The sequence below is a fragment of the Echeneis naucrates genome, chromosome 16, assembly GCF_900963305.1.
Source record: "Echeneis naucrates chromosome 16, fEcheNa1.1, whole genome shotgun sequence".
Classification (NCBI taxonomy): Eukaryota; Metazoa; Chordata; class Actinopteri; order Carangiformes; family Echeneidae; genus Echeneis; species Echeneis naucrates.
Window position 1 is genome coordinate 23728599 of NC_042526.1, and position 17287 is coordinate 23745885.

A 17287-nucleotide genomic window follows, 5' to 3' on the forward strand; every position below is an offset into this window, starting at 1 on the left:
CACAGCTACACAGAGAGAGAAGAGGAAGCTCACTGCCACAGAGAAACACAGTGTGGAGGTGAAGAACCAGTTTCCCAGCTCTTTGTTGTGCACAGGCCTTCCATGATGACCATGATGAAGCTGAAGCTGAACCTGCTGCAGGCTCATCTTTCTGAGCACTTTGCTGTGTCCCAGGGGGTCGTGAGAAAGATTCCCATTGAATTGAGCACATGAGGATATACATCCCCTGGTTGCCTCGGGAGACAAGCCGGAGCACGATGGCTCAGTGCTTCAGGGAGAAGTTCCCCAACACCACCTGCATCGTTGACCTCACTGAATAAGGTGGAAAGGCCTGTTGCCTCCGGTTGCCTCAGGGCACGGCCCAAACGGGGCTCCTCCTGATCACACCCTAAACAGCGCGGGGTTGCATGCTTCAGAGGGTCAGGTGACCACGGACCACTCCATTAATGTTGAGTGGACTGATAGTTTATAAATGATTCTGCTTTTGGCAACATGGAGGGTGATTTGTGATAATTTCATTTACTACAGTTTACAGTCTACAGTTTGTTAAATGGTTTGCCCAGGGTAGGGGCTAATGGTATTTAGCAGCTGTTGGGTTTTTTCCCTTGGCCTAGTAGCAGTGTAAGCCATACGAAACCCGTCCTGTAATTTTTTTTTGTCTTCACTGTTCTGCACTGTAAATACTTTGCCACTTTGTCATTGTGATCTGGGAACTTGGTGTGAGTAAAAATCACCACACTGAAGTTTTGTCGTCTGAGCCATCATTGGTCCCTCTTCAAAAACGAACCCACGACAGTTCCATAGAAGAGGAGCCTGATAACTGAACCATCTGCCTCCAGATTTATTCTTGGAGACTCTAGGAACCACAAGTAAACCTCCATCTAGAGAGCGGAGTGGCCTGCTAGGACAGTAAGGAACTATGAGCTCTCTGAGATATGATGGAGCTTGGCCATTAAGAGCTTTAGATGTTAAAAGAAGGATTTTGAATTCTGCTCTGTATTTTACTGGCAGCCAATGAAGAGCAGCTAACAGGTCAGATTAATCAGATATGAAATGAACACCTCATTTAAATAAAAAATCTCTTTAAAGAGGCTAGTTGGTACTGTGTCTAATAGACAGGTCGATGATCTGGATAATCAGACTTTAGAAGCTAGCTCTGAGAGATTCAGAGGAGAGAATGGTTCCAGATGTACAATAGATGCTGCAGTTGATTCAGGAGTTGTTGTATTCAGTAGAAGATTATTGTCTAATGTAGGTGAGAGCTGATGGATTCTTTCTCTGATTGGGAGAATTTTATCTGTAAAAAAGTCCATAAAATCATCACTGCTGAGAGCTGAGGGGATCACTGGTTCAGCTGAGCTATGGCTCTCTGTCAGCCTGGCTACAGTGCTGAAGAGAAACCTGGGGTTGTTCTTGTTTTCTTCTATCAGTGCTGAGTAATATGAACTTCTAGCACTGCAAAGAGCTCTTTTATACCTTTTTAAGCTTTCTCTCCAGGCTCAGTGACTGTTGGAACGTCAACATCTTTCTAATTTCCTTGATGTCTGCTTTAAGGCACAGATTTGGGAATTGTACCACAGAGCCAGCCTCCTGTGTCTGATTATTTTCTTTTTGAGAGGGGCGGCATCACACAGCGTGGCCATAGTGCTAACACCATAAAGACAGTACAATACATGGAAACATACATATCTGTTTGAGTCCCTTCCCCCCTCAGTTCTAAGGGGGGCTACATTTATAATTTCCTTTCCCCCTTCCTTACCAGTGAGGTCATTTTCTCTTTACTACTACAACTACACATTGCAAGCCATGGCCTTTATACTTATACATTTGGAAAGAACATAATTCCATGTTGATTTTTATTTGATATTCAGATTTAAATGCTAATTCATTTTGTATTCAATATGATAATTTTTTTATTTTAATAATCAGTATGTATACACTTCTATCCAATTCTCCAGGAGTGTAAAACTATGTAAAATAGCTACACACTGACAAAGTAAATAAATATTTTTAGTTTACATCCAAAATACTATATAAACTGCAATAATCAGTCCTCTGCCAAGGTGTGGGGTCTAAAATAAATACCAATTTAATGCTTATTTGAAAAGTGACTGATAACTATGTGGCTGTCTCTGGCCCTGGTGTCCGGCCTTATTCTGAGCTCCACACAGAGCCTGGAGGGAAAAGCACCGACAGACAGATGGTTAAGGCAGATTCCCCAGACTGTGGTCACAGAGGCCTTTCTCTCTTTTTCATCTTCTGTTCTGGCTCCTTCCCTCTTAAAATAGAGCTGAAGAGGAGCCTGACTGGTGATGAAGATGTTGATCTGTCTGCAAGAGGTTTAACGGTTGTTCAGTAGATCTCTTTTTGATGTTCTGGCCGAGGGAAGATATATCAGGAGCACGTTAATCAGGGTTTTTGATGTGGATCCTGCTGATACCTGATTATATTATTCAGCTGCACAGCTGCCTGCAGCTCTACTGGCCATGCCCTATTTGCACCACTTAAGTAAAATGTCAACAGACATCAGCTGGTTTCATCTGGCCTTGTCTTGTGCAGCAGCCCAGTTTCAAGGTCTAAAATTAAGACCCTTATGTGACAGCCACTCTGCATGTTGTCGTATGTTTTCGAACGTTGCACATTCATGGCCACTGTCCTTTAACTTAAGGAGTCACATCGTCCTCCGTATGATTTTCAGTTATGTTGTTTTAGTCTGTTCTATTATTGAAGCTAAATTTTATTTCTTGATTATCTGTACCACTAATCCATGCTGGATCGTGCGTGTTCAACAGAACCCTGACACCTGTTGAGGATGGGCAACACCCATGTCAGCATTACTGTAAACCATCGACCAGGCCTTGCTGCCGGGCAGTAAAGATGTTCCAAAGATATGAGGTTTACAACAAAGTGAAGAAAAATCCCTTGCAGCTGTAAATGAAAGCAAAGCATTTTATTAGATACTATATTCAATGTTGAAATACAAAAGGCACTGCATCCGGTTTTCCTACTACAACACACACGGAGATGTGTGAATTACTACATATCTCATTTTATATCATGGATGTAAGATCAAACTTTAAATTAGAGCTTTATCTGATACAATACCATCACAAATGATCTGCGTTGCACTTGTTCTTTAGGAACACCGACATACATCACAACCACTGCCGATGTTTTATAACAGTACAAATAAAACATGTCTGCATGTCTTAAAAAAATAGAAAATATACATCAGTACAAATAATTTAGAGCTTGGTGGTTTCAGAGGTATAAAGAAGACCTATGAAATTCTTTTGACTTGAAATGATCAGAAGTGAAAATGCAACATTTTAGCAGTGTACTGGTGATGTTGGAACTTTGGCTAACTTTTCTGCAAACTTGGTATTCTCTGATATCTGATTATTTCACCTGAGCTGTACCAACTCCACACACATTTTAACCGTTTATGACGTTTAAGACATTCTTCCTCCAAAATTAGCAGTATGATCAAAGTTTGGATCAACTCAAATATTTAATGAAACCATGTGAACCGTTGATATCTGGTGCACATTTATTTATTCTACTGGAAAGAAAGAAAATCCATTTTACACTCAGTATTACTTTGGTTTTACTTGGAAACAACCAGAAAGCCAGGCTGTGTTCAGGGATGTAGCAGAAGAGTCCTCAAAACTATAAATGTGACACAGAAAAAAAATAGTTTATTGCCTTAATGAGAAAATGATTCTAAAGTGAAATAAAATAACCTCAGCTGAAGAAGGAATTAGCTTTGCCATTCCCAAGCGTGAGATTAAGTCAACTGTGTTTTTCACTGAATTTCAAAGAAAAAGATTTTAAAACCGGATGTCATTCTTAGCATGTTTTATCAATATTTGTTACTGACCTGACTGAAATGGATAATTACAGTAAGAGTTGTATACACAATTCTAAGCCCACAAAGGTTTCATTGAACCACAGTAAGGATCTGGTTTGTCCTGCAGAACAGGGTTTGTCAAAAAGAAAGAGACAGAAGGAAAAAAAAAGCTAAATCAATGAGACTATCAACACTTCATCTTATTTATGTTAAATCATCATGCTCCACCATCAGTGAGGAAAGGAAACAAAAAAAAACAAAACAAAAAAGCACACACACACACAAGCGTACTGCAGGTCCGCACATACACACACACACACACTTACACACTGAAGAGCATTGCCAAAAAGTGCAGACAAAATATACAAAGCCAAGACACACTCAAACACACTGAAACCATGATCAGTCATCTTCATTCATCTTCCATCTCAAGATGCTCTTTATGTCCACTGCTTTTTACACCCAGACAAGCATCTGCACCAGGTTAGCAGGACACGTGCTGAGTGTAAAAAGCTAGGCTAACCTGGGGAATCAAATGCCCGCTGATGGTGATGGTGAAAGGATGGAGGCTGATAATGTAGCCTCACCAAGCTCAAGGTCTATACATTATGAGGCTAGATGACAATTTTGCCGCCACTGGCTCCAGAAGTTATAGGCTTCTCCCAGAGAGCCAATAACATCCAGGAAGTATCGCTGTTACTTTGGTGACAGCCAAGTTCTCAGTGAAGCTGAACATCCTCAGGGAGTCAGTGCTCCGTCTGTAGAACATCTAGACCTGATAACATATAGACCTTGACCTGTTACAAGGAGCTAGTTTTTGCTCAGTCTACCATTAGTTGTTTGCTTGGAAGGCTCCCTGTGCAGCGGAGGAAGCTGCACTGGCAGCAGCCGTTTGGAAGGTTTTACTGGTGAAAACACCCTGTGAGAACTCCTGCTGTGCCTTCTGGAAACTGGCTCCGGTCCGGCGGTACATGCTGTGGACCTGTGAGTGAATGGTTAGTGAGGGATGTTAACAACAAGAATAACTACTTTCATTCAGATCCTTCAGGTCCAAATATGGATTTGTATCGATACTGTCACAGTGGATGTCATGTTCCTTCATTACCAGAGCTCAGAAAGGCCCTGACTCAATCCTTACACATCATCAGAGTCCTCTGTAGCCAAAATATCTATCTATCTTTATCTGGAAATACTTTCAACCAAATCAACCAAGTTTTATTTGCATTTAGCTAAAAAACTAAATTTTCCAGCTGTAATTAGTTTCTTTTTAAAATGGATGTTGTTTGTGAATGTTTTCAATTTATCTTGCAGTCTTTCTTTATCAACTTACATAACTGACTGACTGACAGATTTTTTTCAAAGCAGCTAATTATCGACAGACAAAGCTTCAGTGCAGAGAAGCCTTGGGGTAATCGCCGAAAGCGATTAATTACTAAATATCCTACAATACTTCACAGCTAAATACCTGCTTATAAATTCTGAGGAAACAATTGCAGGAAATCAGAAGGTAAATATGGGACTAGTAAAGTAAACTATTACCTGACAACAGCAAAAAACTCTTTCAGCTCCAACAACAGCCATTCAGCAATTGTAACCAAGAATATATTCAAGTTACATTAAAATTTGACAGTGCTGCTAATTCAGTACTGAACACAATACAAAGACAGACCCAGCTGCTATATGAACTGGTCGACTGAAACCACAAGTTGGAATTGAATATATTAAGAGAAGGAAATGAGCTCCTACCATCTTGAGCAGGATGACGGACAGCACGGCACACATGGTGAAGAGGATGGCCACTATGATCATAATGGCTCCCACTGCCTTGTTTGCACTGATGGCAGTGAAGGCTGTTATCCAACCACTGCAGGCAACAAACATGAAGTTTAACTGAAGGGCATCATCGACTCCAACAAACATGTCATTAACAGGTCCACACAGTTTACACAAATCATCGATGGGATTAGGCAAGAAAAAAGGTGAGAAGATGCAAGAACAAGCAGGGTGAAAAATGAAAGACACACAGATATACAAACAAATGAAGACAAATAAAGAGGTCTGTCATGAAAACCTGCTCCTGAGTGCAGATGACCTGTGATTGGGATGGGGTCACTTCTAATGCAACAGTTACTCGAAGCACATAGCCCAGACTGGACTTTACTAACGTCAAGACAAGTAGTTGACTATCCTTCAGGTGGTTCAGCCACAGCTCAAACCATATAGGCTGTGTGGAGAGAAAGCCAAAGACAGCAGATGCCTTACAATCTGACAAAGCCTGAGTGGAGCCGTCAGGAGTAATGACAGTCTCACACTCACAAACGACCGGAGGTGCTGCCAAGAGCACCTCTACAGAGCCCTGGACTGAGGCTGTAAATACAGCATTTCAGAAAAGTGGATGTAATGTGAAACTAATGACTGACTACTGAATCCACTGGCTGAATGTATTGAAGTCAAATGGGAAATTGACATACTTCTAACTTGATTTACTGCCAATGGCCAAATGAAATATTGGAGGCTTTAAAACAGCAGTTGAAAAATCAATGAGTGATGTCAGTTTATACATAATGTGGATAGCTGAGCAAAAATTACAAATGAATGTACAACACAAGACAGTGCTCAAAATGTGAGAAGGTGTAAAATGACTATGTGATGAAACCAAATGAAGACTGTGGATTACGGGCATATTAAAACCGTGCTAAGAGGTTTTATTGGTTCTTGATGCCATGAATGTGTTCATCTGAAAAGTTGTGCTGCATCATGCTCAATGGAAAAATTCACAACCAGTCTGATCTTTTTTTAAGTGACCCTTTGGAAACAAGAGCAGTGATGATGACAGGTTTAAGAATGCATTTAAAAAGGCCACCTTAATTTGCTCTATTTTATAAAATTCTTATTTTTAACCCTTCTGTGATCACACCAACATGATCATCACATGGCTGGTTCAAACTATCGCCGGGTAAAAACAAAGTCACATGGAAAATTACAATGGTAAACATTCTTTAGCATGGTGTTTTATGGCAAAAATCAAGTATTAAGAAATATCTATTTTTAAAACAGGCCTTCCTTGCCATTTTCTAACTGTTCCATAAATAAATACATTTGTGCATAACTTTTGTTATTTAAGTATATATATACTTAAATAAAAAAGTTATGTATAAATTGATTTATCATATATATATATATATATATATATATATATATATATCTTTTGAGAGAAAATATGTGAGAAAATGAAATGAAAATACATTTTTCTAAAGCCTTATATTTAAGAAGTAGTTTAAAACAAGAAAACTTGAACTCATCAGTTAGGACGTCCAAAAGGCCAGAGACCAATACACAATTTGCTGTTTAAACAGACGTGTGAAATCATGATTTCTCCTACACTGATTCCACGTGTCCTTTTAATAAATTAAGTCTATTTATTTACCACCTAACTATTTTACCAAAACCAAAATTCAATTTCCAATGGACAAAGCCAGAAGACAGGAAATGTCAACGGGAGGCAGCAGGGACAGTGAGCAACAGAAACTTACAGATTTACTAGCTGACAGAGGCAGTTGACTAGAGGCAGGGGGATGGAAAGTCGCTGTCAGAGGAGATGGAGGAATACAGAGAATGACAAAAAAGGAGAAGAGAGAGAAGACAGCAGCTTATAGGCCAAATGACTGTTAGAAACCCAGAAAAGACAAATCACTCAGGAGAAATGTGAAACCACCAATAAGTCCAGTTAACTTTCATTAATGATGTTCACATTAGGTATTAGTAGGGCTGGGCGATATGGAACAAAATCCCATCATGATATTTCATATCATTCGATACATCACAATATAAATAAAATAACAATTTCTGTCAAGTTTAAAGGTTCCTTTTTACTCCTGTGTGTGATGTGAACATACAACATCAATATTGGCTTAAATATTATTTATTTTCTGTCAGAAGTTAAACATATGAAATGCACTACAGAGCTTGTAGAGATGTATTTCAAACTAATAAAATGATTATATAATAAACTAAAACCTTAATTCTGACGAGTCAGAAGCTTGAAGTGTTACAGGAGAACACAAACAAATCGACAACTAAATTCTTTGGTCAATTACAAAAAAAGAAAATAGGTAATACAAAACAGAAAAGTCTAAATTCTGACCAGACACAATTTGCAGTGCACTCCACTCTGCTTCTTGTCGGACTTTAAATAGCCAAAACATTCCCACACTACCAAATTCTTCGGACCTTTCTTCTAAACAATGTCCTCGTCTTTTGAGCCTTGGGCTGTGTCTGTTGGGGACGCCATCGTTCGTGTTAACATTTCCTCCCATTTTCAAGTATTTCACTCCCACTCCTAACATACTGGTGGCCAAAATAAGCATGTGTGCTGGCTGGCTGCATCACCTACTCTATTACTCTGTGTGTGTGTCAACCTGGCCTGACGTGGCTGCGTGATTGGCTCGGCAAAGCTGTCCGTGTTGTCTGTCAAAACATGGATGGAATGAGTTCTACCGACCATGTCTTATATTTCTATTCAGTAAGTTATTTCGTGATAATTATCGCCCAGCCCTAGGTATTAGTCGAGCCAAACATGCACCACATTGGCTGTGAATAAATAAAGAGCAAGGACACGATTATTCTTCATTTCTAAACACTGTGCGACTCACCTGTTCCCCCAGGAGGGGATGCCTACAGACTGGATAATGAAAATCACCACTTGGCAGAAAAACACAAAGAAGAAGAAAAAGAAGCTGAAGGAGCTGTCAGTCCTGAAAAAGAGAAAACATTCATGGAAGTAAAAGTATTAAATTATTTATTTTATTAAAAATAATCAATTTTAACAACCAGTAATGCACTATGGAGTGCCACAAGAAAATAATATGTTGTAAAAGAGAATTGATTCAGTCAGCTAGTTATTGGGAATACTAATACAGTACCCTACAATAAATCAATGAAGGGAGAGAAAATTGTAGAAACGCCAACTTTATTCTGATATTGTGATATTTGACACAATTCCAGTTGGAATAATTGGGTTTGTATTTCATTCACTGAAACAAATTTTAAAATAATGATTTTGTGCAGTCCTTCGATTTGTAGGTCAGGGTGTCTCTATAGCACCACACCTTTTCTCTTTACTAGTTCCTTTGAGTTGGATGTTGCACATGACAAGATGATATTTTACATTATATAGATTTTATTTTTGCTTAAGTGTGCAGCTCTAACAGTAACTACATTCTCCACAATTAACACACCAACTCTGTATGTATTGGTAGTCGAGAGGTTGGCATGGAAAATTATTTGTTGCGACTGTATTAACATGAACATTACTGGGTAGTGTATTTAACAGGGGTAGATGGACTCACTTAAAGGCCTTGTAGACAGGCCGGTACCAGCAGAGGAAGGAGCAGGGGGCAAAGAGGACGAGCCAAAGAATCGAGAGGCCGAAATCCACACCGTGGCTTGCGCCAGTGGTGAAGAAAGCCAGAGAAGCCAGCAGGTTGAGGAACAAAGTCACACAGTTTACTGAGGGAACAAAGGAAAGACACAAAAGTCAAACACACTAATAAAATGTCATCATCTTCATTTATATGGCAGATCTGCTTCAACCCATGTAAATAGTGAGATACACAATATAGTAAAGCTTTTAAATATTATCAATGAAGATTAAGATGTTCATGAAGGAAAAAAAACATATAAATCAATCAAAGCTGACAAAATAAATAGCATTAGCATTAGCATTGGAATCTGCATGCACGCCATTTATACTGCCACTAGGTGGCATTGCTACTGTTACTTTACTGTTCGCCATGTGAATGACCACATCAGTGATTTCAGCTCCTGTACACACACTGTACAACACTTTCCTTCCTGTAACTACGTCAAATGTTTCTCTCCGCTCTCAGCAGCAGGTGTGAGTCCGTTCACTACCATGGCAGGATCAGATCCGGATTTACTTAATTAGAGACATGTCTCTGTCTCTGTTGATTCTGGGATGTATATATGAAACCATGAATGAAACATTTGAACTGAAGTAAAACTTTTTTTTTTTTTTGCTTAATAACATTATTGCAGTATTATATAGTATTGTGTATTGTATAGCAGTTTTGGAAGGCATTATCAGACTGATTGCGACATCTAGATTTTAAGCTAACAGATAAAACGTGCCAAAATCACATGTTTTTAAATTTATATATAATTGATATTTGATCTAGTCTTGTATTGTATCGTTAAATTTTGACACGGTCATGACCACTCACACTTAGTGTATATTACTAATACTATTTAGTACAATTGCCAATGCTCGTAAAAAACTGCAAAACTACGTTGAAACTGTTCTGTTACAGTGTTAAATATATGACAGCTTTCAAATGATATACAGTAATACTTCATCAATTTCTGCATATAAAGGTGAAACTGCTCACACAAAAAAATGGACATCATTCTAACTGCATAGAAAAACTGTATTACATCCAAATTTCTTCTTACATTTCTGGAGCAACACACAAATGCACACCTATCCCATTTGTGTACTTACACATCCAGAGGTAATACATCATCTTGCACACTCTCTGATACTCTGGGGGGATTTCCTCAGCAAAGTCCTGATAGAAACATGGCTTGATGGGGAAGCTTTTGGGCAGTGGAGGCCAGTTATTGGCTTTGCCTGTGGACACAAAGTGAATGTCATCTGTTAAGAAGATAGTGCTTGGATTCATCTACCTCTGCAGGCAAGGATGGATGTAGCATTGTTACAGAGATACTTTGTATAGGTAGCATTATTATTATAGCTACATAGGTGAATCCTCCTGATTTTTATCACGACGAATTGAACAATCAGTTAATCAGAGGAGAGGAGAGGAGAGGAGGCTTTGTCTTTAATGACCTGTCGCGCCTCGGCTCTGGAGCTCCTGCTCTCTGCGGTCCAGCTCAGCAGCTTTTCTCTCCAGCTCCTCCTGCTGCCTCAGCAGGTTGGCCTGAGCTGCAGCAGCAGTCACCTGAATAAAGAGTCAGAAATACTTCAGTCAACAGGCACATGAGATGTACAGAAATTGATCCACATGACATTAGTGCAGAGAAGCCTCAGCAGCTCACATTACATACTAACGGTGCAGAGTCCGACAGGACATTACTCAGACTGTAAGGTCGGTAAATATACCAAATTGCATTACAAAGACAATATTTTGTACAGTTAACATCTGAACAGTGATGAGCAAGTGTAAATTATTTTTGTCAACATGTAAATAAGAATTTGTGTACGAAGGTGAAGCCAGGTTTTTATGAGACCATGATACTGTTACCTTGCGACTCTTAAAATACATATTTATGATTAGCATATCTGGAGTCTGACTTAGCAGAAAAACAAAGGACAAGGATCTATGAATATTCATAAGATCACTAATGGAACACATATACAGTTCCAGTCCAAACTTTCCCATTTAAATTAATTGGAAAGGGTGTCCAAACTTTTGACTGGTACTGTACATCCATGAACATAGAGCTCTGTGATCTTTCAGCAAATGTTTCTTTGTAAACAAGACCTTCATAATGCAGCTGTGCCTCAGACAGGCATGGTGTCTATGAAATGCTTTTGGGGTTATCATTCATAACCATTTTACCAGCATGTGTCATTCTCTCCTGAAAAAGCAGCTTTAGGAAGGTCTCTGATAAAATCAGAGGTAAACCTTTGATCGTAGGTCTGTTAGCCTATGATTGCACCTCATATATCAATAAAATTTTCATTCATTCATTCATTGATCTTTTTCATTGGAACAAAAGAAGAAACAGATAATAGTGAGGGGCTATCAGGATGACCAGACCCACTAACCAGTTTGAACAACCTCTCCAGGGAAAACTTTCAGAGCTCTCTCCTTACTGCTCAGATGCCTGGTCTCTGCGTCTGCCTCACTGATGGCAGTTCTGGTCCCTGTCTCATCTCATCTGCACCCCCCAGGTGCTGTGTTTCTATGTATGCAGCAGGTCTCATGTATGCATTAACTGAATTTCGCTCTCCTGTCTCAACCAATGTTTACTTCACCCAGTTATGTGTTTGCCTTTTGTTACACTTTTCTTTACTTCTCTTGTAATCATTAACAATGGTGTTTATTTGAATTAAAAAAACAAATTCAACACCACCCTTCTTCTTTTGTTCTGTCATTATTCAGTTTCTTTTAAGGTTCTGTTTGCTGTTTGCAGTGTTTTTCTTAATGACCTTTTAGTAAAACCCTGAAAATACCACTGAGTCACCTGTGTGGACAATAAAAGAGCTGAGTGTGGAAACAGATCGAGGGAAGCATCAACTTCAGCTAAATAGGTTCAGCAAAGGGAGAAAGTGTGTGGTCTGCACTCGGGGGTGACTCACCTGTGGACTTGGATCAGTAGATGGCTGTAACACAGCAGGTTGGTAGGGAGAGGTGGTGCCAGGAGCTGTCTGAGTGGCTAAGCCATCCTGAAAAATTATAACACGTAAATGAGTTGTACAAATATTAGACATCAGGATCCAAGACAGACAAGGAGAAAAACAAAACGGATGGACTAGAAATGAGGGAGAAGGGGGTGGAGCAGGACAACCAAAAGAAAAAGAAACATAAAGAAGAAAAATCTAACAAAAAAAGGAGTGAGAACAGGTTGAAGATACTAAATTAAGGGTGTCTTACTGTGGCAGGGAAAGGGCTGTACTGTTCAACTGGGTCTATACTGGAGTTGGTCATTTGTGTGACAGAAGGATCCTGAAAAACAACAACTTGTTAGTGCTTTCAGTCACTTATCATCACCAGACACACAAACTGTGAAGACATGTGAGTCAAAGGCTGAGGCAACAAATGAAGGGAAAAAAAAAAAGGAAACACCATCAGTTATACTTAAATTACACATATATACGCAATCACACAATTACTATTTTCTATGTGTGTGTGTTTGCTGTTCTGGTTGCAGTTGGACTCTGTATGACATGATATAATTTGTCCATGAAGAAATTATGGCCAAAATGACAGTGCGCCGAAGAGAGAAATGTTCTGCAAGCCAGGAATACAACCTAAGGGCTTTTGCACATGGGCCCATGAGGTACACTCATGGCACTTAGCTCTCAAGCATTTAGAAATGAATCAGGCTTGGACTGTCGTTTGATCCTGAGTCTTTAATATTCTTATACTGTTTAGCTTATCTTCACAAAAACTTTCATATCCTGAAACACTGAAGATAAACCTTTAAAAAAAAAAAAAAAAAAAGTCTGGTTCCATGTTCTGACCAAGTCGTGCATGGGTTACAATAACATCCAACTATTGTTGCAATAACCTCCAGACGTCCTGATGAATCATTAGCTTTCAAAAAGTAATTTCTTGACCAGAGTCAAACATTAATGGACTGTAGAGAATTCATTATGATCAAAGACCTCCCAGTGAGTTCAACTGTTTCTAACTGATATGACAGGCCACTGACTACTGAGTGAAACAGCTTTTTCACAGCTGTTTAACTTCATGAGTTTTCCAAGATATTCCATGACTAAATCAAAGTGCTCCACTGAAAAAGAAAAAGGGAAAAAGGGTTAGGGTTTACATTTTACAGTTGGGGAAAAATGAATTTCCTGCGTATGTACGTTTACATACACAGTTAAGTCTAGCTGTGGTTATAGCTCGATAAAGCCATCTAATCGGACTGTCCCAGTATACATGCACGGGAGTTAAATCGATTTATTGAAATCATGTTGTCTCCGCTACAATAGGTGGCGATATGCACTCTTTCCGCTTGTGGGTAATGGGCCACAATCGATTGTTCTATGACGTCACAGACTGTTCGACACCTCCTCCAGCTCCAGACCGACTGTCTGTATACATACATGTATACATGCTCGACTTTCAATCGCATTATCTGGGTGTTAGTCTGACTATTATAAATTCAATTTCAGTCAAGCTAACATGTTTACATGTACTTTAAAAGTCCAGTTTTAGTCAGACTAACGCAATAATTTGTTTGAGTTTTTTTTTTTTTTTAGATGTCATGTAAACATACTGAAATGCTCCTATGAAAAGCATTAGGAAGGTTTAGAGCTTTAGATCAAATAAGTTGGGGAAAAAAAGTGCTACAGTCATCAGTCAATGAATCTATGGACAGAAAAGTCATTGCAAAAAATTTTCAGAATTGATAAAAAACATATTGTATCACTCTTAATACAAAATGCCAATATTCTTTGTGGGCATTCTCAGTTTTGTTTTATGAAAAACTGAATATTTTGCAGTACTGGAGTGTTAGTTGGCCTGAACGGGACAGAACTGTGCTCTGTGCTGCCTAGATTCACACTTTCTGGCCTTGTCTTGGACATTCCTCTGGTATTGGTTCCATGGGCTCTGGTTCTGACCCATATTCAATATCATGAGCTGGAAATTTGTTTCATTTTCATTTCTACTCCTTTACAATTATTTGTTGTTTGCCATTTGGGAAAAAAAATCTCTTTTAGGTTAAAATACATATTGTAATATGGAAAAATGTATGATATTGTGCAACATTTTTGTTTCATAAATCAAAAGATGTAAATGCATCATATATTATTCCATCAAACCAGATCACCAGTGTCCAGATAATATTGCAATAGTCACCAGGAAGCAAACATTCTAACATTCATGCATGGAGGAGTTACTGTTAATAGTCTGCATTTGTTTCAGTCTCTTAATCCTAATAAACCAGTCACTCACTAAGTGCAGTGTAAAAGTAAAAATCTGTGGCAAAGCTAAACCACATAACAACTGTGAGCTCTGTTAATAATGAAGGAACAAGAACATCACCTGACAGAAAAACATGTCACCAACTTGTCATGTGATTAAGTGTGACCTCACTCAGTGTCACTTATCTGCTCCTGACACACCTGTCAACATTCCCAGCAGGAAACACTCCATGATAGAAGGCATTATGGGTAAAAAGATCAAATTTGAATTCAACTTTCTTTAATCCATCTGATTACAACCCTTTAGACATCTTACGCGACCTCAGATGTGACTCATCCTGCTGAGTCACATCTGAGGAAATGCTCATGCCTTTTGATGACACAGCACAGATGGCAGTGAATGTAAAACAGTAGAACTGAAGCGATGAAAACTGAGCTGCTCTGAAGTGAGGTTAAAATGACAGCAAAAAGGCAGAAACATGCCCCAAAAATCACCATTATACAACAATCGGGCCTTCAAATTTGACTAATTCAAACCTAAAAGACTGAAAATAAATCTGGGCTCAAATCAGCTTCATCTCCTGACCTACATGTCTTTGTGCTAGGAGACAGGATCTGTGATTACCGAGGTGTGGTAGTCGTTCGTGTTTTATAACTACTGCTGAATATTGGTCCTAAGCAGATTTAAGGCATTTTTTATTCCAGTAATACTTCTACAGTGTTACAACTTTTATAAACAGTCATACAAGGACATTGGAGATGGTTGTGCAGGGGGACAAACACGGTCACAAGGTCACAAACCACATACGTCTTCTGTCTGTGTATGTTGTTAGTATTCTGAATTCTAATTTAAAACTAATACTAGCTAATGTCGCCAAAGACAGATGCTTGTTTATGTTTAACCAGTTGACAGTGAAGTGATCTTCACTAGTGGCTCAGGCAACATATTACAACTGCTTCTATATTATTTATTGAGTCAATTCCACACCCAGTGGGCAAACAGTAGACTCCACTGACGTCACTGCTATTGTGCACCTGGTACAAAAAAAAAAAAAAAAAAAATTGTATTTTGGCAACACTGTAATAAGTGACAGAGTTACATAATCTCAGTCAATTTAGAAACAGATTTTTACGTTCAATATGCAGATTAATGGGTATATACTGTATGTGAAGCCCAGTCATTAATTTCCTATTTTACTTTACAGTAAACCTCAATACAATTTAACTTTATTCTTTGCAAACCTGATTGTAAAATAGCTCATGTAATGTATTTTTACATGCTGCTATAACCTAGATTATCTGTTCTTTTTTACAGTGTAGTGATATATAATTGTATTTTTTTAAGGAGTTGGGGGGGTTAGAGTTCTGATTCTTAGTTTGATTTTTGAAATAGGGGCGCAATTACCAGTCAGCTAATGCCCTTGAGTTGCATTACGGGGAATACAGAATCCTCAGTTGTTTTGAGTTTGACTCATATCAGGGATCAGAGTGAGGATCTGAGAAATGGTGCTGCCATCTCTCTGAAGAATTTCTCTTGAAGAATTCCAGTTTTATAATTCATTTTCCTCTTTTGTCACTACGAAATTAAGAGCATTATTTTTCAACATTACATAAACTTGATTGAAATCTAGAAATAACCATGGCTATCTTAATATCCAATGGATTTTAAAACAGTACACTTTAAAAATCCTCATCTCATATTTTCCATGCACATAAAGACAAACTAATTTGCTGGTGAATGATTTTAAGTGTTCGGTGGCACAATCCTGAACACTGAACAATCAGTTAACTCTGCTTACAAGCTGCATGCTACATAGTAACCTAGATTAAATATTATTTTGGACACAAAGACAATGAAATCACAGAGCTTTTTATAAACTGAACTGAATCTCAAGGAAACATGCTGTAGGCCAGGTATTCAAAGGCAGTACAGTAGTAACCCTGAAACTTAGTTTTTACCATATTTCCTCACATTTACATTGCCACCCATTGGAGGGGCCAATTCACTCAACTGGGAACTCATGGACTAAACTACTTAAGAATATAATCAGCTCTACTTTATTTTTTCTTACACATTCATGCATCAGCATTCAACCCAATTGATGTCATATTAAATTAAAGTGACTACCTGTAATTTCACTTGTGATGGAGTATTGGCATTGTGGTACAAGTAGTTTTACTGAGGTGAAAGATTAAGGTAGCCTCCAACACTGAATTTAGGAAACATCGCTGATTTAGTGATTCCTTCCATATGATATTCCATCAGACCATACTCCTGGCCCATTTTTAAAAAATCCAGAGCTATAAATGTTTTATACGTACAGTAACAGCCGTCGTAATGTAGCTAACACATTCCTAACTGCTACAGTCTAACTTCCTGCAGCTAGCGCCAAGCGGAGCCCCGCCCCCTTTTCCGATGGCCTCAATGATTGCTCAAAGCCCTGTCAATCAGACATCTCTGCCCAATGAGTTTCAGGAGACCAAAAGTAGATCCCGCCCCCACATCCTCCCAAAAAGTTTCCTTTTAACGAATGATATGTTAGCACACAGCCGCTCCATAAAATCTAATACCAAACATACTTACATTGAAAGGGTTGTCGCTGTCGGGCGCTGCGAAGGGGTTATTATCATATCCCGACATTTTTTAAATGATTGCGGCGCTATTTTGTCCTCTCTGGGCAGGAAATAAACCCCAAACTCTTCTCTGTGGCTTCTGTTGCCTCTCCTACCTACTTCCTCGAGTGAAGTTGACAGCACATGCGCACTGACACCGCTACACAGTGACGTGTCGTCAGTTA

The 17287-nt window shown here is 38.9% G+C and overlaps 1 protein-coding gene across 2 annotated transcripts; it reads right to left on the reverse strand.

The window, feature by feature from the left end:
- Positions 1-2935: 2935 nt before the first annotated feature.
- scamp2 (secretory carrier membrane protein 2) lies at positions 2936-17257 on the reverse strand. Of its 2 annotated transcripts, none has more exons than XM_029522108.1 (9): positions 17074-17257; positions 12496-12561; positions 12195-12281; positions 10719-10830; positions 10371-10499; positions 9199-9358; positions 8503-8604; positions 5597-5714; positions 2936-4832 (listed from the first exon to the last, which is right to left on the reverse strand). In XM_029522108.1, exons 1-9 carry the CDS (start codon positions 17128-17130, stop codon positions 4683-4685), a joined length of 981 nt encoding a protein of 326 aa, XP_029377968.1. In that variant the 5' UTR covers positions 17131-17257; the 3' UTR covers positions 2936-4682. The 2 variants fall into 2 exon arrangements, with proteins under 2 accessions (XP_029377968.1, XP_029377967.1); XM_029522107.1 differs by having other exon boundaries at positions 12490-12561; positions 17074-17254.
- Positions 17258-17287: the final 30 nt, after the last annotated feature.